This window comes from Ylistrum balloti, unplaced genomic scaffold (assembly GCF_031769215.1).
Source record: "Ylistrum balloti isolate Yb309-2 unplaced genomic scaffold, AGI_CSIRO_Ybal_v1 Utg370226, whole genome shotgun sequence".
Classification (NCBI taxonomy): Eukaryota; Metazoa; Mollusca; class Bivalvia; order Pectinida; family Pectinidae; genus Ylistrum; species Ylistrum balloti.
This window is the reverse complement of record NW_026782188.1, coordinates 992,270-1,017,313: the sequence shown is the minus strand read 5'-3', so window position 1 is coordinate 1,017,313 and position 25,044 is coordinate 992,270. Positions and strand designations below refer to the sequence as shown.

At 36.1% G+C, this 25,044-nt stretch overlaps 1 protein-coding gene across 1 annotated transcript in view; it reads left to right on the top strand.

The window, feature by feature from the left end:
* Positions 1 to 209: 209 nt before the first annotated feature.
* LOC132551915 (uncharacterized) overlaps positions 210 to 25,044 on the top strand; it is an 80,027-nt gene continuing 55,192 nt past the window's right edge. Inside the window, exons 1-19 of the mRNA XM_060216059.1 lie at positions 210 to 275; positions 3,470 to 3,563; positions 3,766 to 3,892; positions 4,280 to 4,449; positions 4,598 to 4,731; positions 5,062 to 5,259; positions 9,937 to 10,136; positions 12,532 to 12,656; positions 12,848 to 13,025; positions 13,404 to 13,537; positions 17,892 to 18,025; positions 18,203 to 18,382; positions 18,800 to 19,038; positions 19,225 to 19,355; positions 21,245 to 21,348; positions 21,821 to 22,006; positions 22,781 to 23,010; positions 23,550 to 23,609; positions 23,730 to 23,890. Of these exons, the coding sequence (XP_060072042.1) occupies positions 210 to 275; positions 3,470 to 3,563; positions 3,766 to 3,892; positions 4,280 to 4,449; positions 4,598 to 4,731; positions 5,062 to 5,259; positions 9,937 to 10,136; positions 12,532 to 12,656; positions 12,848 to 13,025; positions 13,404 to 13,537; positions 17,892 to 18,025; positions 18,203 to 18,382; positions 18,800 to 19,038; positions 19,225 to 19,355; positions 21,245 to 21,348; positions 21,821 to 22,006; positions 22,781 to 23,010; positions 23,550 to 23,609; positions 23,730 to 23,890 (2,851 nt within the window). The remainder of the gene's footprint in view (positions 276 to 3,469; positions 3,564 to 3,765; positions 3,893 to 4,279; positions 4,450 to 4,597; positions 4,732 to 5,061; positions 5,260 to 9,936; positions 10,137 to 12,531; positions 12,657 to 12,847; positions 13,026 to 13,403; positions 13,538 to 17,891; positions 18,026 to 18,202; positions 18,383 to 18,799; positions 19,039 to 19,224; positions 19,356 to 21,244; positions 21,349 to 21,820; positions 22,007 to 22,780; positions 23,011 to 23,549; positions 23,610 to 23,729; positions 23,891 to 25,044) is intronic.

Below are 25,044 nucleotides of genomic sequence, written 5' to 3'. Positions count from 1 at the left end.
GTCCTATTTCAAAATCAGGTGTGTGATGGATACGGTCTATTGCACTTGGATTTATTACGAAATATCCATATAAATGTTTAAAGTCATTGCTGTGTGGTAGCTAGATTTACGTTGTCGCAGGTGATCTGTATACAGAGGTGTATTCGTGTAACTTGGTTGTGTTCATATCTTTGTAGACCTGAAGTTTCGAAGCAGTACTTAGAACTGCCATGGGAGTCCTGAGACAGCTAAAGGAGCTGTTATGGAAAAATATCATCCTCCGTCGACGAGAACCGGTAGGTAATTTACAGCAGATCAACAGTGGATAAGTATGCTGTATAACATGTATACTCTCAATTGACTTATAATATACATCCTGTATCGTGGATGTAACAATTTTCTTAATTCAGAGATTCATCTTTTACATATTGTCTAATGATTGTCTCATGTATATTGTATTTCAGAATAATAATTATTATAATTATTATATAAGGTATAAATATCCGCAATTACGAATAATGTGTGTAGCTACTGCTAAATTGTAAGGAGGCTGTCATAGTCTTTGTCTGATTCCCTTTGTCCTGAGATATAAACAATTATATGATGAAATATTCCAAATATGCATCCTAGGATTGCTGTGTGTGAAACCACTGAAATTAACATGTACAGGCCAGCCACTGAGTGTAGACGTAAATCTCTGACAGTCATTGATAATTTGTTGACCACATAATTAGAGTGACGAATTAACGTTGTAATGCACGCACCTTGATTGATATAATTATACTTGTGGTAATATTACACCGCATACCTTACAGACAAGTAGTTCATTAATGGTTATAACGGAGATCAAATAAGTATGAAACTGAAAATATAAGTAGTGTTTGCCTACATCATAATTATCTATTCATGGATGAGAGTCAACAGATCTCAGTGAAAAGTGATATACCTGTTATATTCTCTACTACCTAAGACTAAAAATATCTTAATAAACACATCAGCTATCACAGTTTGGTGTTGCAACATGAGCATCATGCATTGCATAACGTTTCGTTTAAAACACTTCCCGTTAAAGATTGAACCGGATTCATCCATCCGTAACTACCCACAGCAAGTTCTTTGTTGAATGTAAATAAGAAGGTAAAGATGACACTGAATCATACACAGGAAAGATTTCGCAATACAAAGACGACTTAGTTTGTCAATATGAACTAGCTGAATTGGTTTTCATTTGGATTTATTTCAACGATTTAGTAAATAAAACTTCTCGCATTTAAATCGACTGTCGGTGCTGTGCAGGTGCATTTACATGAACTCACGTTTTCTACAAGTTTGCTTACCTCTTTATTGATACTACCTTCAAATCATCGCAAAATGTTCATTTCATTTCTATGTATATGTAATAGAATGTTTAAAGTGGTAGCCATAATGAAAAGCTGGATATATCCAACCACACGTTTACAGAAACATCAAGAGAAAATTTGACAAAAAGATATATATCAAACTCACAAAAACTCTTTATAACGTACAAAATGAAATCGACGACGTCCGCATGTAAATATCGGTAAATCCAGGTAACACACAACAACCAGACTCAAGGGCCTACTGACGAACATCGAACACATCTATCTTCATATCGTACAAGAAAAAGAAAATTCTAGTGATGAGTTGGTATCGACATTCACGAGGCTTCATTAAACTTCATCCCTGGAAATACTAAGTATTTCATCGTCATCTATGATAGTTCGCGATATCGGCAACAGGCCCCATGATTAGAGAAATTATTCTCATTTTGTAAATGTTCAGTTTCTCGATAGTAACCAACCTACTTCCCCATTCTGTGAGATTCATATCGTAATTGAGCTAAATGCAGAGATGTAACGGTTGGGTGCGTTGTACGTAAACGTCGTATGTCCCTATGATTTTAAGTCCTGACGACTACCTCAGATGGGCGTGGTATATTAAAATTTATGTTATCTAATGACCAAACATCATCAATATATCTTAAAGTGATATTGAGAACTAAACAATGTTTTCTATAACACATCTGATTTTGCTGCTTGTCCTGTAATCTACACTAGTTATGGTCCCTTAAGGAAGGTTTTTACTGTTGGACCTTCTTTGAATAAAACAGTATTTCAATATCAGTATGTAACATATCCACCCGGATTTGTAATACAGATCGTAGATAAAGTGATACTTGATGTTTAACACAGATAACAACCGTTACACACCTTAAAAGCCACTGCGTTACGTAAGAGTGATGTCAAATGTACTTTATAATGCTAATGTCATATACCTCAAGGAGCTACATTTGAGAGTTTTCTCAAAGGTATCGTTCATGAATAATATTGTAATACTGGTGAAATCATGATGGAGTCACGTTCGAGCATTATAAGATGTTATCATATAATAATATGTTTTTTTCTGTTTAACACATGAACAGCTTTACAAAATGTATCATACTTCAGAAATATTTGATTCTCGTAAAATCATGATGGAGTTAACTTAAAGTTTTATAAAATGTATCACATGTAAACAATATTTAGATACTGTATACCTCAATGAGTAAAGTGTTTCACAAAGTAAAATATATTTTTAATGTGTTAGTATTGAGACGTGCGAGAAAAACGACACGATGTGCATGTTCATTATCAAAGCAAACTTGCAGAAAACATAAATTATACCATTATATATATATATTTATAAACAACATTATGTAACTAAACAAACAAGAATAATACACGATACTTACTGATATTTTATTACGACAACAATACAGAGACACGTCCGAATGTTGGATTATCATATAACAGTATTGTAAAATCATAAAATAACGAGTTTCTGGTCGACAACGACTTCGTCGAGTTTGATGGTTAAACCATGCAATAGACTATTGGCATAATTTCAGGAACTAACTGTACCCCTCTTTTAATTGACTTGTTTTCGTTTTCAAACGAGAATGAAATCATCGAAAAACTTATCAAAACAGGTTACAAAGACCTTGAAAAGTCTTTAAATTTTACTTTCAAATATATATATATCAACACAAAATAGGTTTTCAAAAGGTACAGTTGGTGGAAAGTTTACGGTCGTCATGGTGATATCATTGATAAATATTCTATTTCTTTGTGTGATATGAAGCTGGACGTGTTTGGTGTTCGGTAGCATACCTGATGGTTCCGTTGTGAGATATGAAGCTGGACATGTTTGATTCTCGTTAGTATACCTGTTGGCTCCGTTGTACGATATAAAGCTGGACGTGTTTGATTCTCGTTAGTATACGTGTTGGTTCCTTTAAGGACCTAAATTTTGAAGCCGATTAGGAGGCTAAAGAAATTTCGATAGAAAAAAAATGCCAAAATCTCAATTTTCATTTATCGGATCGTTTTTAGAATTAGATAAAATTAGGACACGTTTATAACAGACATACGTCTAAATGTTTTTAGAAAAACGACATGTATAAACTCATCATGTTAACGTGTTTTTCCAGCATATTTTGCTTCTGGAGATACTTTGGCCTTTGATAATATTCGGCATCGTCGCTGTTATCAGACATGGAACACCAGGAGATAAAAAAAGCACATGTAAGTTTTGAATTAATAACATGATATTGTAATTACACAAATTCTTGTAATTTTCGTGTCACAATGCTGTTGGTTGAAAGAGTTGTTTTTGAGGGGCGGGGTTAGAGGAGATTGGACGGGAAAAGACACTCTAGTTTAAAAACCTTTCACTATCGCAATATTACATTACGATTAGTACCATTGGTTGTAATTCTTGATTCAGGTTCCTATGCCGACAGAGCCATGCCCAGTGCGGGAATGCTTCCATTCATGCAGTCAACTGTGTGTAGTCTTAAGAATCCTTGTGAAGCCGAAGAAACTGTGCAGCAACGTCAAACGTCAGCTTCCAAGTACGTATAGACATCCTCAAATACTCTCAGTTACAAAAAGAAGTTCATATTAGATAGGGCTGATATCAGTTGCAGAATCCATTTTACTTTCCATACTCTACTATTATTGTAAAAATCAAATACCTTATATGACGTAATGGTGTATCCAAATGTGTATTTATAATACCCATTACTATAGCATATTCGCACCGCGATGATATAGTATGGCAAGCTAACACATGATTTCCATGAGTATCACGTGATTTAATTAACCAGTATCACTTCACGTTTGTGAGTGTAATGTATGGTTTATAACATGTCACGCTAACGTCATTTAAACATGTTCTGTCACCATTCCTCTAAATTTGTGATTCATTTACCCAATGTTATATCTCTCACTCTTTCCAGACTCACTTCCCTGGTGTCCGATTTACAGCCTTATCTAACAGCCAACGCGTCTGTACAGGCCCTACAGACATTGGAAAGCAGTGTTAAAGTAGTAAAGGGATTAAATGAACTTCTTAGTCCAAGAAATAGTTCTGATGGAAAGATACAACAAGGCCTGGTCACGGCTCTCGGTAAGGTTTCAATGATGTATATAATTACAGTTCTCTTGGATACCCTGTCCTCTCGAACCAAATTACTACCATTCATGAATACTAGGCATCACGTCGATATTGGTAGAAATGCATTTATAGATTAACATTTCTTCTGTTTTTTTTTTAGGAAATGATACGTTCACCGTTAAGAATCTCCTAAAGGATACTGCTAAAGTAAAACGTGTATTGGTTGAGGAGCTGAAGATTATGACGCCTGAAGTAGCTGACGCGTTTCTAAATGCAAACGTTGATGTAGTAAAGGTAGGCGACATTACTACATCAGTTTATTTACAGCTTTTGAGTAATTTGGAGTATTTTGGCGTACCTGTCGTCCTTAGGCTCCGTAGTATGTTCCAGCTTTTGTCTACGGAAAATCATGTAGATTTATGCCATGTCGTTTTTGAAACTTCTAAAGAACAAAATTTTAATTATTTGATTTAAAATATATTTCAATGTTATAACGTTTTGGAATAACCTTTCTTTATTTCTGAACAAAAACGATATTTGTACTGATTAAGCGAGGAAAATGTTGCCCCTTGTAATTATTGACTTGTTTTCTTTCATCCTACGTGTACTTTAATTTGTTTACAGGTTTTCCAATCGATCGGAGGCATAGACCTACGTTATATCGTGTGTAACGTGGATGAACTAAAGAAATACATGATTTTTGATAAGAGTGTCAACGTTGATCAAATTTCGGAGGAGCTCTGTGCTATTGACACGGAGAAGATACCAGCCATTACGGATATGGTCCAGTCACAGCTAGATATAGCCGCAATCATAAGATCGGTAAGTTGTCTGCTGAGTAACAGGGTATGATTAATGATGTGAAATTTACAGGACATGATTGACGGTGTATAATTTACTGGGTATGATTGACGGTGTATAATTTACAGGATATGATTGACGGTGTATAATTTACAGGATATGATTGACGGTGTATAATTTACAGGACATGATTGACGGTGTATAATTTACAGGACATGATTGACGGTGTATAATTTACTGGATATGATTGACGGTGTATAATTTACTGGGTATGATTGACGGTGTATAATTTACAGGACATGATTGACGGTGTATAATTTACTGGGTATGATTGACGGTGTATAATTTACAGGATATGATTGACGGTGTATAATTTACAGGATATGATTGACGGTGTATAATTTACAGGATATGATTGACGGTGTATAATTTACTGGGTATGATTGACGGTGTATAAATTACAGGATATGATTGACGGTGTATAATTTACAGGATATGATTGACGGTGTATAATTTACTGGGTATGATTGACGGTGTATAATTTACAGGATATGATTGACGGTGTATAATTTACAGGATATGATTGACGGTGTATAAATTACAGGATATGATTGACGGTGTATAATTTACAGGATATGACTGACGGTGTATAATTTAGGAAAGAGAATTGGATAAGATAGTTTTTTAATGTGGTTTTGGTGACATATGTAATTCTGTGATCATGTATCTGTTAACGGTGTGATAGTGATAGCAATGTACTTGTCATAAAACATTTTTATCATTTAACGACTCACGTCCTAGGCTCCATTACATACCTTACAACTTTGTAAGTGATTTATTCGTGTTTTTTTATTGCTGGTTTGAAACGATAAATTTTGATTCCTTTAGAGTAGGTTTATTTTATTTCTCATTTTCATTATACAACAACTGTTTATTCAGATTTCACATTTTCATTATACAACAACTGTTTATTCAGATTTCACATTTTCATTATACAACAACTGTTTATTCAGATTTCACATTTTCATTATACAACAACTGTTTATTCAGATTTCACATTTTCATTATACAACAACTGTTTATTCAGATTTCACATTTTCATTATACAACAACTGTTTATTCAGATTTCACATTTTCATTATACAACAACTGTTTATTCAGATTTCACATTTTCATTATACAACAACTGTTTATTCAGATTTCACATTTTCATTATACAACAACTGTTTATTCAGATTTCACATTTTCATTATACAACAACTGTTTATTCAGATTTCACATTTTCATTATACAACAACTGTTTATTCAGATTTCACATTTTCATTATACAACAACTGTTTATTCAGATTTCACATTTTCATTATACAACAACTGTTTATTCAGATTTCACATTTTCATTATACAACAACTGTTTATTCAGATTTCACATTTTCATTATACAACAACTGTTTATTCAGATTTCACATTTTCATTATACAACAACTGTTTATTCAGATTTCACATTTTCATTATACAACAACTGTTTATTCAGATTTCACATTTTCATTATACAACAACTGTTTATTCAGATTTCACATTTTCATTATACAACAACTGTTTGTTCAGATTTCACATTTTCATTATACAACAACTGTTTATTCAGATTTCTCATTTTCATTATACAACAACTGTTTATTCAGATTTCACATTTTCATATTCTCATTGTAAATAGGAAAAAACATATTTTTTTCATTTGCATTGTGACTTGACCAAACAAATTCATGCTTAGAATGATCTTGTTTTGATTAACGTCAGACAATGCCGTTTATCTGAATCATCAACCCTGCACGAGCAGAGTTCCCATCTCGTATGAGATTTAAGATGTAGAAACTGAGATTTGTGGGTAGTTTCTAAATATTCCGTGAAGACGAAACTCTGGTTAGATCTTGCCTAAAATGATTACATCATAGATCTTTAAAATCAATATAACTTCCTGTTCTTTAATGTTATAGTGATATCGGTTTAAAACTTTAACATCTCTCATTTTACCCTGATCGACATAATTAAAGAGCACGTTGAACATCGCCTACTGGTGTTACAGAATTAAAGCACTGTCGACAAGACAATTTAATTAAATTGTTCTCCTACCATCCAGATGGAAAACTCATCAAATCGAGAAACTGAAATTTATTGAAATATGGGACTAGCTTACATCCCCATCTAGATTTTGACTTTACTTTCAATTACTTTGTATTTTCGTATTCACCTTCTAGGCTTCATGATTTAAATCCCAAGCATCACTGATGAGTCCTAGAAGGACGAAACACCTGTATGATACAATTTCATTCACTGTTTGGCTCTACTGTACCTAACTATTTTGTTAGTAAGAGGTGTTATTCACTTTTGTGTCTTCTGTACTATCTTCCACTAGTAATGTGATTCATTACTTACGTAATGTGAGTTAGGATTTCCTTAAGTTAAAGAAGATTAATGAAATTTTGGTCTGATTATTGCATTTTCGTATGCATTATACACAGTTTTATAAATATTTTTTTTTCATAGTAGCTTTTTCTGGTAGGACCCTAGACTTATATAGGACCGTATAGGAGTATTTTCTGAAATCTGTTCTGCATGTCCTTGTTGTAATTCTCCTCTTAGTCTAGTGACCGAACTTTCCATAAATTTGTTCTAAGAATAATAATTTCTTGACATTAAGATTCAGTTGAAGCCCTACAAAGAAACGATACACATCTACTTGTTCTGGTTCACTTAAAACAAAAAAACTCCAACCCTTTTAATCATTTCACAACATTGAAATGCTGTGTTATTTCTAATATTAATACGAAGGTTTTAGATAGTAACAACAGTTCTTATCAAAATAAAGCAGGAAAAACACCTTTTATTTTAAACTGGTGTGACTACTAGTCCTACGAGAGTGTCATGGACATCGGGACTAGACTTGGGGAGAGTTTTACTAGTACCGCGGGAGGGTTATGTACATAATGATGAGACTTGGGGAGAGTATTGTTAGGTCTTCAGTGTTATTTATCACTTTAAAATATCACCTTTAACTTTAAAATCTCCCATTTAACCCAGTTTGACGGTATGAATCAAGAGGACATTGAACATCACCTGGCGTTATGTAATTATAGCATTGTTGGCTGATCAATAGATCGATTAACATACAACAATCTAATCGACTCTCTGTTCTCAATCACTTATGTGTCTGGGAGATTTACATTTTGTATAGATTGTGTGTTATGGGAGAGAAGTTGTAAATATGAACAGATGTTGAATTAAGTATAAGTACATATCCATTCGTCTTGTTTTACTCCTGCTAAACAAACGAAAGTTTGTATGGGGACATGTCTTTAAACATGCCATGATATAAACACACAGACTTTACCGCCAAGTTAAATAATATTTACAAGTATAGGATATCATTCGGTTGAATGTAATTGGATTTTTACATGCCATACGTATATATAAGGGCAATGAAATATTTGCGAAGGTACTGGAAAAGGAAGGTTTTGAGATTCCACAAAAGAAATGCTGGTGTTTTAATAACACACACAAATCTGCTGCAGTCAAACACTTCAGACCAGGAAATAATCCATCTATAAAACAGATCGGATATTGAGATTTCTTTACTTGTAAATACCTTGATCTTTTCTCCTACAGTTCTGAAAATAAGAAACAGTTCTGACCCAATTAATTTGATATTTCCCTGACTCGCGTGATATAAATTAGAAGACAGCTAAACAACATAAATACTAAATGTAACGTATATTTTTGTTCAATAAATAATTATTAAGCATGCGACAACTATACGCTTTCATATTCATTGACTTGTGAATGAAATTGATAAATAGAGTGTCCCTTTACCTTGAGAGTGTTATAAAGCATTTACACTGCCAGGGTTCTTTTCGTTACACCCTAATTACATGTATGTTAATCAGAAGCACACGAGGCGGATTTTGTCGCGTGCCAATCTGATCCTATCAGGAACAGATCCTACTAACTTTCTTCATAGGTTTGTGAATATGAATGAAACTTGGGTCCATCATTTTAGCCCAAATGCCAAAGAACAACAATGCAATCATCATAGTTCACCCCCGCAAAACAAGATTGTTCCATCAGCTGGAGAGGTTATAGCCTCGGGTTTCTGGGATGCTAATGGTAGTCTGATGGCTGATTATCTTCCTAAAACATTCAATGACACATATTATGCATCACTCAAAACTCAGTAAAGGTGTGTTGTTCCACCAGGACAATGCTCCTGTTCACAAGTCTGGCATCGCCATGGTTACCATTAACGACTGTGACATTGAATTACTGAGCATACGCCTCATTCGCCTGATCTCGCGCCATCAGACTTTCATCTGTTTCCAAAATTGAAAAAGGCCACTTCCGGTATCCACTTTCGGTCAGATGATGACGTCGTATATTAGTGGAAGACTTTCTGAACGGTTATGACAAGGACTTCTTTAAAAAGGCCCTTAAACATCACTGACAAAAGTGTATGGATACTGAAGGGAATTATGTTGAAAAAGTAATGTTATATGTCCTCAAAAAGTCAAACGTTTAAATATGAGGTCACAACTTATCAATCAGCTCTCGTATGATGGAGATACCTCTATGTGTAGTATCCTATGAGATTTAACAATTTATAGACCAATATTTGACGAACAATTCTGTATCCTTGTTTGATCATTTCAGGCGAAAGCCCTCACATCATTGACACAGACGTATGAATTGGGAGATGCTATGGAGGATATCGCTTCAATGGTAGACGTCCTGTCGGGAACCTCATCTCTCGGGAGCATGTTTTCCTCGATGTCGATGTTGCAGGAACTTCCTTCCTTGATGACGAAACTTCCAGGCCTCGTCACACAGGTGCAATCGTTTGAGGCATCAAGGTATGATATATAAGCTCTAACGCTTTGATGTTGGCGAGGTTTGTAAAAGTAATTAGCGATAAGAATTCCAGGTAATCATTATGTCAAACATATAATTGATGAATGTTTGAGACAAGGAGTCTCTGCCAATCTTCAGCTGTGAAATGATAAAGAATTTTCACAATTTTGTTTCAGCCATGTTTGAAATGAAAAGTTAACACCTGGTTGACTCTAACCAAGCTTTAGGCAACTGAACCTTAGTTATTATGTCAGTGATGGTATATAAGAAACATATATATATATATAGTAATGTTCTATTTCTGTTCACCTGGTGTTTACATTATGTGGCAAATAATGTAGTTACTGAAGATCTACATATTACATGTCGACCATTGTATCATTGAATGCGGTACATAGATGAAAAGTGGGCTTTGTGTGTGACTTATTTGTGTTCAAGCTGTGTACTTTAGTGTTACAGTTCTATTTGTATGTGACTTATTTGTGTTCAAGCTGTGTAGTTTAGTGTTACAGTTCTATTTGTGTGTGACTTATTTGTGTTCAAGCTGTGTGGTTTAGTGTTACAGTTCTATTTGTATGTGACTTATTTGTGTTCAAGCTGTGTACTTTAGTGTTACAGTTCTATTTGTGTGTGACTTATTTGTGTTCAAGCTGTGTAGTTTAGTGTTACAGTTCTATTTGTGTGTGACTTATTTGTGTTCAAGCTGTGTACTTTAGTGTTACAGTTCTATTTGTACGTGACTTATTTGTGTAGTTTTATTGTTACAGTTTTTGAGGTCGCCTTTTGTCTTATTTGTGTTCAAGCTGTGTAGTTTAGTGTTACAGTTCTATTTGTATGTGACTTATTTGTGTTCAAGCTGTGTACTTTAGTGTTACAGTTCTATTTGCATGTGACTTATTTGTGTTCAAGCTGTGTAGTTTAGTGTTACAGTTCTATTTGTATGTGACTTATTTGCGTTCAAGCTGTGTAGTTTAGTGTTACAGTTCTATTTGTATGTGACTTATTTGTGTTCAAGCTGTGTACTTTAGTGTTACAGTTCTATTTGTGTGTGACTTATTTGTGTTCAAGCTGTGTAGTTTAGTGTTACAGTTCTATTTGTATGTGACTTATTTGTGTTCAAGCTGTGTAGTTTAGTGTTACAGTTCTATTTGTATGTGACTTATTTGTGTTCAAGCTGTGTAGTTTAGTGTTACAGTTCTATTTGTATGTGACTTATTTGTGTTCAAGCTGTGTACTTTAGTGTTACAGTTCTATTTGTGTGTGACTTATTTGTGTTCAAGCTGTGTAGTTTAGTGTTACAGTTCTATTTGTGTGTGACTTATTTGTGTTCAAGCTGTGTAGTTTAGTGTTACAGTTCTATTTGTATGTGACTTATTTGTGTTCAAGCTGTGTACTTTAGTGTTACAGTTCTATTTGTATGTGACTTATTTGTGTTCAAGCTGTGTACTTTAGTGTTACAGTTCTATTTGTATGTGACTTATTTGTGTAGTTTTATTGTTAAAGTTTTTGAGGTCGCCTTTTGTCCGGCGTCATCCGTCGTGCTTCGTGAACGATTGATATTTTCGACATTCTTTTTCTATTTCCTTAATAACCAAAAGGCCCAGAATTCTGATATTAGGTCCACAGCATTTTGGGTTACCATGTTTATCAAAATAAACGAACTTGACCCTCTTTCAAGGTCATTGGGGTCAATGTGTTGAAATCTTCAAACAAGTTCTAAATAATAAAAAATGCCCAGATTGCTGATATTGGGCCTGTAGTATGCTCGGATGAAGTTTCTTTCATATTATTTACCTCAAATTAAAAAAAAGCTTTTTCAATGACTTCTTCTGAATAACCAAAAGACTAAGAGTGCTGATATTGAGTCTATAGCATGATGGGATAATGACCTACCTACAAAGTGTGTCGAAGTGAATGACCTTGACCCACTTTCAATGTTACAGGTGTCCAATATATTTATATGTTTAAATGATTTTCTTAATAAAAAAAGGCACTTTTAGGGTCACATGTGTCAAATGTGTTGAAATCTTTAAGCGATTTCTTCTCAATAATCAAAAGGCACGTGGTGCTGATATTGGGCTTGTAGCATGTTGGGTTGAAGGACAACCAAGTGTGTAGAAATGAATGGTCTTGGCCCACTTTTAATGTCACAGAGGCCAAATATCGCTGGGACTGATGAACAGGTTCTAAAACTGTCTAAAGACAGGAAGACCTCAGGTGACCGTTAGGACCCATGGGCCTCTTGTTTTTCTGTGTAGTTAAAAAATTACCCTTTCGTTCATGTTTGGCAGTGTAGTTTTAATTTTACCGTCTCGTTCGTGTTTTGCAGTGTAGCTTTAGTTTACAATTATGTTCTTACGATGCCCTTTCCGTGAGAGTGTTGTTTGTGTGTTGCAGCATTGACGAATTGCTGATGTTCCTAGACCCCATTATACGAAATTTCGCTCCAAATTTCACGGACTGGCAGACAATCATGAACTTGGCAGATCAAATTAAATCAGCGGCGGGCGCCATAGGATCAGGTAAGATCTGAAGTGACTGTAGTGGCACCATGACAGGAAAGTATTGGCACTTTTCATGAATTAAACAACTGGATTTATTTAGAATTAGATTAGCTTGTTCCTATCTCGAGGTAACATTTGTATTGTTAGTTTAGTAAGTAGTCTTTAACTACCATGCGGCTTCTTTCCATAAACCTGTTTGATATTTTCAGATGGAAATCTGAACGTTACAGCATTACTAGGTAATGGGTTAGGAAATCTCTCCAGTATCACAAACATGTTGGACATCGATCCTGAAGTAGCAGCACTTTTTCAGACGTCCGGACAATCGGCTAACGACATATCTGCTTCTATTCAGGCTGCAATGGAGGGACAACCTATGGACCAACGGTAAAGCATTTTTGACCTCGTTCAGTTTCAGTGTGTGGGTTTTCTTCCTCTCCTATATCTATATCCTAACGATCATCATTCAATACAAATTTTTGTTTGCTCCTTCAGAAACAAAGATTCTAAGGGACAAAAATGTTGTTGCGACTGAGGAAAATCAAATTATATGTCAGAAACAATTGATGTCACTTACTTGTAAATAAAACAGATTTTATATTTTTCAACATGAAATGGTTAAAAAAACGTAGGACGAATCAATGAGAACGTGCGTGCAGGTTACAACAAACTTTGAGGACTAAAAGTCGGCTTGGAGATTCTACCACTTGGTTTAAGACTTTAAGACAAGCTGTGTTGGAACGGGTGTTTTCTTTTATCACGTAGGTCTTTAGCACAGCAGTTGGACAGCCTCCACATGACGATAGAGATGTTCGTGGGCAAAGACTCTTTAGACCAGATGTTGTGTTCAGCTGACAGTGTCATGGACATGCTGACCACTATGGTCCAATATGCTGAAGGTATTGTTATACGACACAGCAAAATACAGAAAGTGCTCGCAACCAGCAAGTGACCGAACACCAAAACGCATTTAGGAAGTCAACACACAGAACACGCATTCAGCAAGTCAGCAAAGACCAAAACGTACACAGCCAGTCATCAAACACCAAAACGTACTCAGCCAGTCAGCAAACACCAAAACGTACACAGCCAGTCAGCAAAAACACCAAAACGTACTCAGCCAGTCAGCAAACACCAAAACGTACTCAGCCAGTCAGCAAACACCAAAACGTACTAAGCCAGTCAGCAAACACCAAAACGTACTCAATACTCAGCCAGTCAGCAAACACCAAAACGTACTCAGCGAGTCAGCAAACACCAAAACGTACTCAGCGAATCAACAAACACCAAAACGTACTCAGCGAGTCAGCAAACACCAAAACGTACTCAGCCATTCAACAAACACCAAAACGTACTCAGCCAGTCAACAAACACCAAAACGTACTCAATACTCAGCGAGTCAGCAAACACTAAAACGTACTCAATACTCAGCGAGTCAGCAAACACCAAAACGTACTCAATACTCAGCGAGTCAGCAAACACCAAAACGTACTCAGCCAGTCAGCAAACACCAAAACGTACACAGCCAGTCAGCAAAAACACCAAAACGTACTCAGCGAGTTAGCAAACACCAAAACGTACTCAGCCAGTCAACAAACACCAAAACGTACTAAGCCAGTCAGCAAACACCAAAACATACTTAATACTCAGCCAGTCAGCAAACACCAAAACGTACTCAGCGAGTCAGCAAACACCAAAACGTACTCAGCGAATCAACAAACACCAAAACGTACTCAGCGAGTCAGCAAACACCAAAACGTACTCAGCCATTCAACAAACACCAAAACGTACTTAATACTCAGCCAGTCAGCAAACACCAAAACGTACTCAATACTCAGCCAGTCAACAAACACCAAAACGTACACAGCCAGAGAGCAAACACCAAAACGTACTCAGCAAGCCAACAAACACCAAAACGTACTCAATACTCAGCAAGTCAGCAAACACCAAAACGTACTCAGCGAGTCAGCAAACACCAAAACGTACTCAGCCATTCAACAAACACCAAAACGTACTCAGCCAGTCAACAAACACCAAAACGTACTCAATACTCAGCGAGTCAGCAAACACTAAAACGTACTCAATACTCAGCGAGTCAGCAAACACCAAAACGTACTCAATACTCAGCGAGTCAGCAAACACCAAAACGTACTCAGCCAGTCAGCAAACATCAAAAGGTACTAAGCGAGTCAACAAACACCAAAACGTACTCAGCGTATCAACAAACACCAAAACGTACTCAGCCAGTCAACAAACACCAAAACGTACTCAGCCAGTCAACAAACACCAAAACGTACTCAATACTCAGCGAGTCAGCAAACACCAAAACGTACTCAGCCAGTCAGCAAACACCAAAACGTACTCAATACTTAGCCAGTCAGCAAACACCAAAACGTACTCAGCCAGTCAATAAACACCAAAACGTACTCAGCCAGTCAACAAACACCAAAACGTACTCAGCCAGTCAGCAAACACCAAAACGTACTCAGCGAGTCAGCAAACACCAAAACGTACTCAATACTCAGCGAGTCAGCAAACACCAAAACGTACTCAATACTAAGCGAGTCAGCAAACAACAAAACGTACACAGCAAGTCAACAAACACCAAAACGTACTCAGCCAGTCAACAAACACCAAAACGTACACAGCCAGACAGCAAACACCAAAACGTACTCAATACTCAGCGAGTCAGCAAACACCAAAACGTACTCAGCCAGTCAACAAACACCAAAACGTACTCAGCCAGTCAACAAACACCAAAACGTACACAGCCAGACAGCAAACACCAAAACGGACTCAGCAAGCCAACAAACACCAAAACGTACTCAATACTCAGCAAGTCAGCAAACACCACAACGTACTCAATACATAGCGAGTCAGCAAACACCAAAACGTACTCAGCCAGTCAGCAAACACCAAAACGTACACAGCCAGTCAACAAACACCAAAAAGTACTCAGCCAGTCGCCAAAAAACAAAACGTACTCAGCCAGTCAGCAAACACCAAAACGTACTCAGCCAGTCAACAAACACCAAAACGTACTCAGCGAGTCAGCAAACACCAAAACGTACTCAATATTCAGCGAGTCAGCAAACACCAAAACGTACTCAATACTCAGCCAGTAAACAAACACCAAAACGTACTCAGCCAGTCAGCAAACACCAAAACGTACTTAATACTCAGCCAGTCAGCAAACATCAAAACGTACTCAATACTCAGGGAGTCAGCAAACATCAAAATGTACTCGGCCAGTCAGCAAACACCAAAACGTACTCAGTCAGTCAGCAAACACCAAAACGTACTGAATACTCAGCCAGACGGCAAACATCAAAACGTACTCAATACTCAGGGAGTCAGCAAACATCAAAACGTACTCAGCAAGTGAACAAACACCGAAACGTACTCAGTCAGTCAGCAAACACCAAAACGTACTCCGCAAGTCAGCAAACACCAAAACGTACTCAGCAAGTCAGCAAACACCAAAACGTACCGAATACTCAACCAGACAGCAAACATCAAAACGTACTCAATACTCAACGAGTCAGCAAACAACAAAACGTACACAGCAAGTCAACAAACACCAAAACGTACTCAGCCAGTCAGCAAACACCAAAACGTACTCCGCAAGTCAGCAAACACCAAAACGTACTTAATACTCAGCCAGTCAGCAAACATCAAAACGTACTCAATACTCAGCGAGTCAGCAAACATCAAAATGTACTCAGCCAGTCAGCAAACACCAAAACGTACTCAGCGAGTCAACAAACACCAAAACGTACTCAGTCAGTCAGCAAACACCAAAACGTACTGAATACTCAGCCAGACAGCAAACATCAAAACGTACTCAATACTCAGGGAGTCAGCAAACATCAAAACGTACTCAGCCAGTCAACAAACACCAAAACGTACTAAGCCAGTCAGCAAACACCAAAACATACTTAATACTCAGCCAGTCAGCAAACACCAAAACGTACTCAGCGAGTCAGCAAACACCAAAACGTACTCAGCGAGTCAACAAACACCAAAACGTACTCAGTCAGTCAGCAAACACCAAAACGTACTCCGCAAGTCAGCAAACATCAAAACGTACTCAGCCAGTCAGCAAACACCAAAACGTACTCAGCCAGTCAGCAAACACCAAAACGTACCGAATACTCAACCAGACAGCAAACATCAAAACGTACTCAATACTCAGCGAGTCAGCAAACATCAAAACGTACTCAGCAAGTGAACAAACACCAAAACGTACTCAGTCAGTCAGCAAACACCAAAACGTACTCCGCAAGTCAGCAAACATCAAAATGTACTCAGCAAGTCAGCAAACACCAAAACGTACTCAGCAAGTAAGCAAACACCAAAACGTACTCAGCCAATCAACAAACACCAAAACGTACTCCGCAAGTCAACAAACACCAAAACGTACTCAGCAAGTCAACAAACACCAAAACGTACTCAGCAAGTAAGCAAACACCAAAACGTACTCAGCAAGTCAGCAAACACCAAAACGTACTCAATACTCAGCCAGTCAACAAACACCAAAACGTACTCAGCAAGTAAGCAAACACCAAAACGTACTCAGCAAGTCAGCAAACACCAAAACGTACTCAATACTCAGCCAGTCAACAAACACCAAAACGTACTCAGCAAGTAAGCAAACACCAAAACGTACTCAGCCAATCAACAAACACCAAAACATACTCAGTCAATCAACAAACACCAAAACGTAATCAGCAAGTAAGCACTTCCAGAAGTACAATTAAACAATCACGAAAACGTGTTTGGAAATCAACAAGTGTAAGTTAAAACATTCAGAAATTTAAGCACGAAAACCACAAAGCAAATTCATCACGAGTACTACAGAAAAACCCACCCACCCAAGTTTTACTCTTTTCTGCTTCGTGAAACTGTAAACTGGTCAGCTTGTTGTCAATAGTATGTGACCGGATGGAGTGTTATAACATTTCAGTAAGATGGCACTTAATAAAATTGTCCGTTAGAACCCTCATCACCATTGGACATTGTATATAAAAAAAGCTTCTATCTCCAAATGGAAACATATAGTGTACACTTCAAAAATACATCACTACATAAACTTGTTGTTCTTAATCTTCTTTCGTCTTCTTTCGAATCAGACGATAAAATCATGTGATGTTGATTGTAAAAGTTACATTGTTGGTTGATATCACTTACTTTTTATAAAACAAAACACTAGCAAAAAGAAAAATGTACATCTTAAATGTTGATCTTATACAGATATCAAGAAGGAAACGGATCTAACGTTTGGACTTTTTATGGTTAATATGAACTCTTTGCTGAGGAACTCCCAGGTGGACAGTACAGATACATATGTCATCATGAACGCCATTTTTAGACCACAAGTATTGACGGTGAGTATTAAGATTACTTGTTCGTGACTTCAAATTTAAAACAATGATGGATGTATAACTGAGTCATTAGCCTAAAGTTGTGCATCTATCTCAGCTATCACGTCCGTTTTCCCGGGGAAAGATAATTTTCCATTTGTCTGTACTTTTTATCACATATCTATTTTTGAAACTATGCAGGCGATGCTGCGAGCCCCAGAAAACTTCTCGGCTGTGTGTGAGCATGCCCTAGGAGAGCTGATGGCCGATATGGATCCTCAAAAATTAGCAAATACGAAAGCTCTAATGTGCGCAACGAATTTCTCCCCATTGTTTCAGACAATGCGTGACACCATCAATGTTACATCCATTGAAAACGAGGTAAGGAGTGATCTGTGGTCCTTGAAATGTCACAACTGGTATGAAATGTTGTTACAAAGATCACATTCTTACAGTGATAGGAAACGGACCTGGAACCTTCTATTTGCTAAACCAATTAAGCTATAGATTCCCTATATCGAAGCGATACAAAACGATTTTTGTTTTACCAAAGTAAACTTCAACAAACGTAAAGTCTGATTTAACATAAACATTCATGGTGTTGGAGTGTAGATCTCCTGGCTACAGAAATGCAGTCCGGATAAACACTAAATATTGATATCTAAATGGTTACTTACTTTATGTCCCCCTTATAGTTGACCTCTGACCTTCTCAAAAATGTGCTGATGACAAATAACCCTGAACTGGCAGTTTCCCATAACATTGGTGATCTGTATCCTTCTTTTATTGATATTAAAGATGGCAGATGCTTTTAAGAAGCTTGGTATGTCCTTGGAAGGATATAACTGTACTGGCGATGCTCGTTTGACTATGGAAGAACTGTATCCGGTGGCGATGAACCTTTCAACACGACTATCAAATCTGGCAACTCCGACCTACATTTGGGAGCAATATGGTGTTGAAATGGTCATGGACTTCCCTGAACAGAACTGGATGTGGATTCAGGAAGTAATCACACAAACGATACTGAACAATACGTAAGTATATCACATATGGTCTTACCTTCTGTGTAAGTTTTATCAATAACATGAAACAAGAATGATATTCTGTCCCAATTTTCAAACAAAGCTTGCATTATCTGATGTGGATGTTATACAGAGCTAGTACAATACATTTATAACACATTGATAGACAGACCTGCTTACTTGATGTCTATTTGACAGCTGGTCGAATATGGTTACTATGATGGGACCTATGATGGAGGACACGCCCCTTTGGTCCATGATGGGTCCGATGTTATATAATGTCTACACACAAATGGACTCTACGATACAACAAGTTGAATTCATGGAAAGTAAGTATCGTCACACTTTCTGTGTATTTCTATAACATGTGTTTAATAAAATCAAAACTACCTTTTAATTGATTAAGTACCTTTTTAACCAATCATACGACTCAATAGACCCTCTTAATGATTCCATTGGCTGGGGCTTCCAATTTACCTACACCAAGTCATTTGTAAATTGTTTTCCTCTCAGAACAAGTGTGGTGCTATATTTAGATTATCAATACATTGTAATGATGCATTTCCCTTTGGTATGGCTCTTCTTTAAATGACTTCACATTTCATATGGTTTGTCTCTTCTATAATTGACTTCACATTTCATATGGTTTGTCTCTTCTATAATTGACTTCACATTTCATATGGTATGTCTCTTCTGTAATTAACTTCACATTTCATATGGTTTGTCTCTTCTTTAAATGACTTCACATTTCATATGGTTTGTCTCTTCTCTAAATGACGTCACATTTCATATGGTATGTCTATTCTGTAATTAACTTCACATTTCATATGGTTTGTCTCTTCTCTAAATGACTTCACATTTCATATGGTTTGTCTCTTCTCTAAATGACTTCACATTTCATATGGTTTGTCTCTTCTATAATTGACTTCACATTTCATATGGTTTGTCTCTTCTATAATTGACTTCACATTTCATATGGTATGTCTCTTCTGTAATTAACTTCACATTTCATATGGTTTGTCTCTTCTTTAAATGACTTCACATTTCATATGGTTTGTCTCTTCTATAATTGACTTCACATTTCATATGGTTTGTCTCTTCTATAATTGACTTCACATTTCATATGGTATGTCTCTTCTGTAATTAACTTCACATTTCATATGGTATGTCTCTTCTCTAAATGACGTCACATTTCATATGGTATGTCTCTTCTCTAAATGACTTCACATTTCATATGGTTTGTCTCTTCTCTAAATGACTTCACATTTCATATGGTATGTCTCTTCTCTAAATGACTTCACATTTCATATGGTATGTCTCTTCTATAATTAACTTCACATTTCATATGGTATGTCTCTTCTCTAAATGACTTCACATTTCATATGGTATGTCTCTTCTGTAATTAACTTCACATTTCATATGGTATGTCTCTTCTGTAATTAACTTCACATTTCATATGGTTTGTCTCTTCTCTAAATGACTTCACATTTCATATGGTATGTCTCTTCTCTAAATGACTTCACATTTCATATGGTATGTCTCTTCTATAATTAACTTCACATTTCATATGGTATGTCTCTTCTATAATTAACTTCACATTTCATATGGTATGTCTCTTCTCTAAATGACTTCACATTTCATATGGTTTGTCTCTTCTCTAAATGACTTCACATTTTATATGGTATGTCTCTTCTCTAAATGACTTCACATTTCATATGGTATGTCTTTTCTCTAAATGACTTCACATTTCATATGGTATGTCTCTTCTATAATTAACTTCACATTGCATATGGTATGTCTCTTCTATAATTAACCTTACATTTCATATGGTATGTCTCTTCTATAATTAACTTCACATTTCATATGGTATGTCTCTTCTATAATTAACTTCACATTTCATATGGTATGTCTCTTCTATAATTGACTAAACTCTGTTGTTGTGTGTTGACATTGTGGTAAACTCTGTTGTTGTGTGTTGATGTTGTGGTATATTCCGTTGGTACATGTTGACGTCATGTTGTATTTTGATTTATGTAGACACTAGGCTTAAGTTTGTTGTGACGTTCACTAATGTAATGTTTTTATGCACACGTATGAATATATTTATGGTATTAGTAAGTTTTCATACATGTAATGCTAATGACGGATTTTAAAAATAAATATGAAAGCGTAAGGTATTGTTTATAGTACAACCTTATATTTTCCTTGTTTTCAACAGAGATGATGGATCCATCCAGCGATACAGGCAAGCTGATGAAATACGTCATCAATTACATGCCAGAAATTATGACAACTATGATGAACCCCAATTCTTCGCAAATGGTATGGAGAAAATACATTTGTCCTACACAAACCTATGTGGTTTTAAAAATATGCCTAATTGTGGTTACGTTAATCATAGCAACTCATCATCACAGACTGTATGTCACGGTGACGTGTGTATGCAACTCCCACAGATTTTCGACAAAATGTCTTACCTTATAGCCCGTTTTCTCATCTTGGATTACTTTGTCGTTATTAACCACAAACAGTCTGTTTCTTTACATGGCGGATGTCCTCAATGAAGCAGACTCTCATGCCCCTCTGGACACAAAGTCTTATTATCTTGTTTGTTGCAATGGTATCTTGTAAGTCGTTCTTTTGTCCGTGTTTTACCCTCGTTTCAAGACTTTATAAAAAAAACAACAACCCTGAACATGAAATAGATAACGGTACGATCGTTGTTGAGCTCTTGAGTCAACACTTCATGTTTTTAACCACAATCTTACAACTATATGGTGCGTTCTTTTTGTAGCTGACGGAGGTAATGAGCTCCCCAGATCCTGTCCAGACAATGTGTGATCAACACACTCTACAGAAGATGGGAATGCCGGACAGCGTGCCCGTAATGGACATGGAAATTGCACTGTGTAATATCAACTGGACTGAGGTTGTGGTCGGCATGACTGCCTCGTATGACGTTGAAGCAATGATGCAACAAGTAGGTGTATTTAACCCCCTTATTACCTACTCAGGATGACCTGTAATACATTCAAAATCTTTCTAATAGGATCTGTAAGCCATTTAATGAATTATAAATATGGTTATATTCGTGTAGGATCCGAGAGCTGCTTAATGAATTGTAGACATATAGAGATATTCATATAACCATTACAATTTGATCCCAAATACACTGGACCAAATATTCAATTTTTAAACTAATTTCTTCCTACAACGTAGGCATTGAATTCATAAAGGCAACCAAATATTGATTAATATCACTGCTGCATTGTTGAATAGTAACTGGAGCCAAATCTAATTATTGACTAACTATCACTTATAGATTAATAGCACCAACACCAAATGTAATTTTTTATTGAATATCATTTATTAACAGGAGTCAGATTTAATAATTGATTAAAAACACATATCAATGGCAGCCAAATCTAATCATTGATTAAATATGATTATTCAACACTAGAACTCATTCTAGGAGGCTTGTAAAGAACATGTATGTTTGGGATCACTTCACAAGTAAACTACAGATTTGGATATAGATCTAAGTCTGTGAGTAGATACACATGATGAATTAGTTTATAATATTGCACATAACAGTGAAAACAAAGATATGACACCCAGGGTTGCCTGGATCATTTGTCTGAAAACTACAACCCCCAATTCCACAAGACACCATGTTAAAACATTCACTTAAAGTTTCCTTATTTGACTGCATTGACAGCTATACAGTACCATGATATTGCGATGTTTTTTCCAGGTGGCTATGTATTTTGAGCCGAATTCAACTGTCAGAGTACCAGATAAATTTGATTGGGATGGAATGGTGTCCAACATGGAGCAAATGCAGCAGCTATACAGTGGAGAAAGTGCAGTGGCCGATATGATAATGACTATAAATTTTACACGTCTGGAACAAGCTATGTCTACCATGTTGATGTCCAGTTTGCCTGACATGACAAGAATATCTACAATGATGGAGTCAGCAAGGTACAGTTTTAGTACTTTTCCAGTACTGAACAACTATAATTATAGATTTATTTTCTATACTTAACATTTTTACATTCACTTATCACCATGGTTGCTTTAAGAATATAAGAAATGTCCTGGATTTTCCAAACTTTGTCCCACGGCTTTTGAAAGTCTTAATATTGGGGGACAACTCTTCACTTTCTAGAAGGCTATTCTACAATTTTGTAGAAATGGTAGTAAGATTGTTGATCCATGGAGATGTCCCAGTTTGTTGTGGAAATATAATGCCATTTAATGTTTTCTTGGTCACTACTCTTGATGCCTCATCTCTTCATAACTTTACAAAATTGTAAGAGTCTATATCATATAATCCATGTATTTTATATAAGGTTCAATAAGATCTCCTCGTGCCTTTCTGTAAGATAAAGTGGGATGTTTCACTTACTTTATAGATATTTTGTGTTAGTTATCATAGCATATGAGATTGTGTGATTGGTGTTTTGTGTACAGATACGTAAATATTTGTGTTATTTTAAACTTGTCACTTTCTGTTACAGCATGAACATGACATGGGAAGAACTCATATCAACCATTACTGGCATGGGCAACCTCAACGGGTAAGCAAAAAAATTATCTTAAGGCACGAGTGATTTTTTAATGGTTTGATCAATGATAAATCCGTGATTGACGCATTTTGTTGTCCGTATGAAGACATATTTCTGTGCTTTTTTGTGCAGTGGGTTACAGCAGTCAGACATGATAAACATGTTACTAGACATGCTGTTACCTGGGAACTCGAGCACTGTAATGCAAGAGATACGGGCCATGGAGGCAGTGTACACCAACCAACTGCATACTTCTCTACAGTTCATCATCAAACATCTCACCTACTTCAACAGTAAGTTTATACTAAAGAAACCTCTCAGAAAACCAGGTTATAAAGCATTGAATATTTATTACATAATGTACTGTGTTTGTGGAAAACAGGTGTGGATATTTTTTTTTAATAGAATCTGGAATCAACTGTTTCTATTTTCATGAGAAATTGTTATACTGCATGATCTTGTTACTGTTTAATATGACATTTCTAATGTGCTTTGATGTGTTAGTGTCAGTAATAGTGACGTCATACAGGATATCACATGAAAACTTCAAAAAGAAGTTGATTTCAACCATTTAACTGTTATTGAATGCATAACTGTCATTTACCTGTCCTCTGACTGACTGTAAGATTTAAGGTTTTTTAACATTTTGTTTTATTTGAAACATTGTAGCAAATAAAAGCAGTGGAAACCAGTTCCAATAAAACATGGCACATTGCCAACTAATCCAGCACATTTGGTCCAATATTTTTAACTACTGCATGGAAAGGCATGCAGTATCCATATGATATAGGGTTCATGGTAACAGTAGTTTGTGGATGTGAAGCATATGTACAATTCAGTTTGTCAATATGGAAATGAAGATATGGATCACAGACAATATTACAGTATTTTGTCGAGGTTTTGTCTAAGTTATCTCCTTTTTGTATGTATGTATATATATCTTAGTTAGGAATCACAGTACTGTGTACAGATCAGCTCCATGATCTCCGATTGGTATATAGGAGTTCATAGTGGAGATTTTTGAACCAGAGTATTTTGTAAAGATTGTGTCAGAGTTATCTCCACTTGGTATTTATTCATTTCTATTGGAGTGTTTTTGAATCGCAGTATAACATTAAGGTTGTGTCAGTTACCTCTTTGTGTATGTAGATGTATATCTGAGTGTTTGGAACCTCAGTTTGGTGTGATAATTGTACTGAAGATATGATACCAGGGGAACGATGACACTGGCCATATCGAAGTTGGGGTCCCGATCAAATTATTTATTTGGTTAGAAAACAATTTCCATACTGTCATGAAAATACAACTTGAAAAGATAAAGCCTGGATGGAGAATGGTGTGTTATGATATACTGAAATCAGGGTGTCCTTCTGTCTGTGGAAGAAAGTCTATCTGGAGTTATCTTACCTCGTATTCTCTCAGTCAGTTATGAATTTGCTGATCGTAT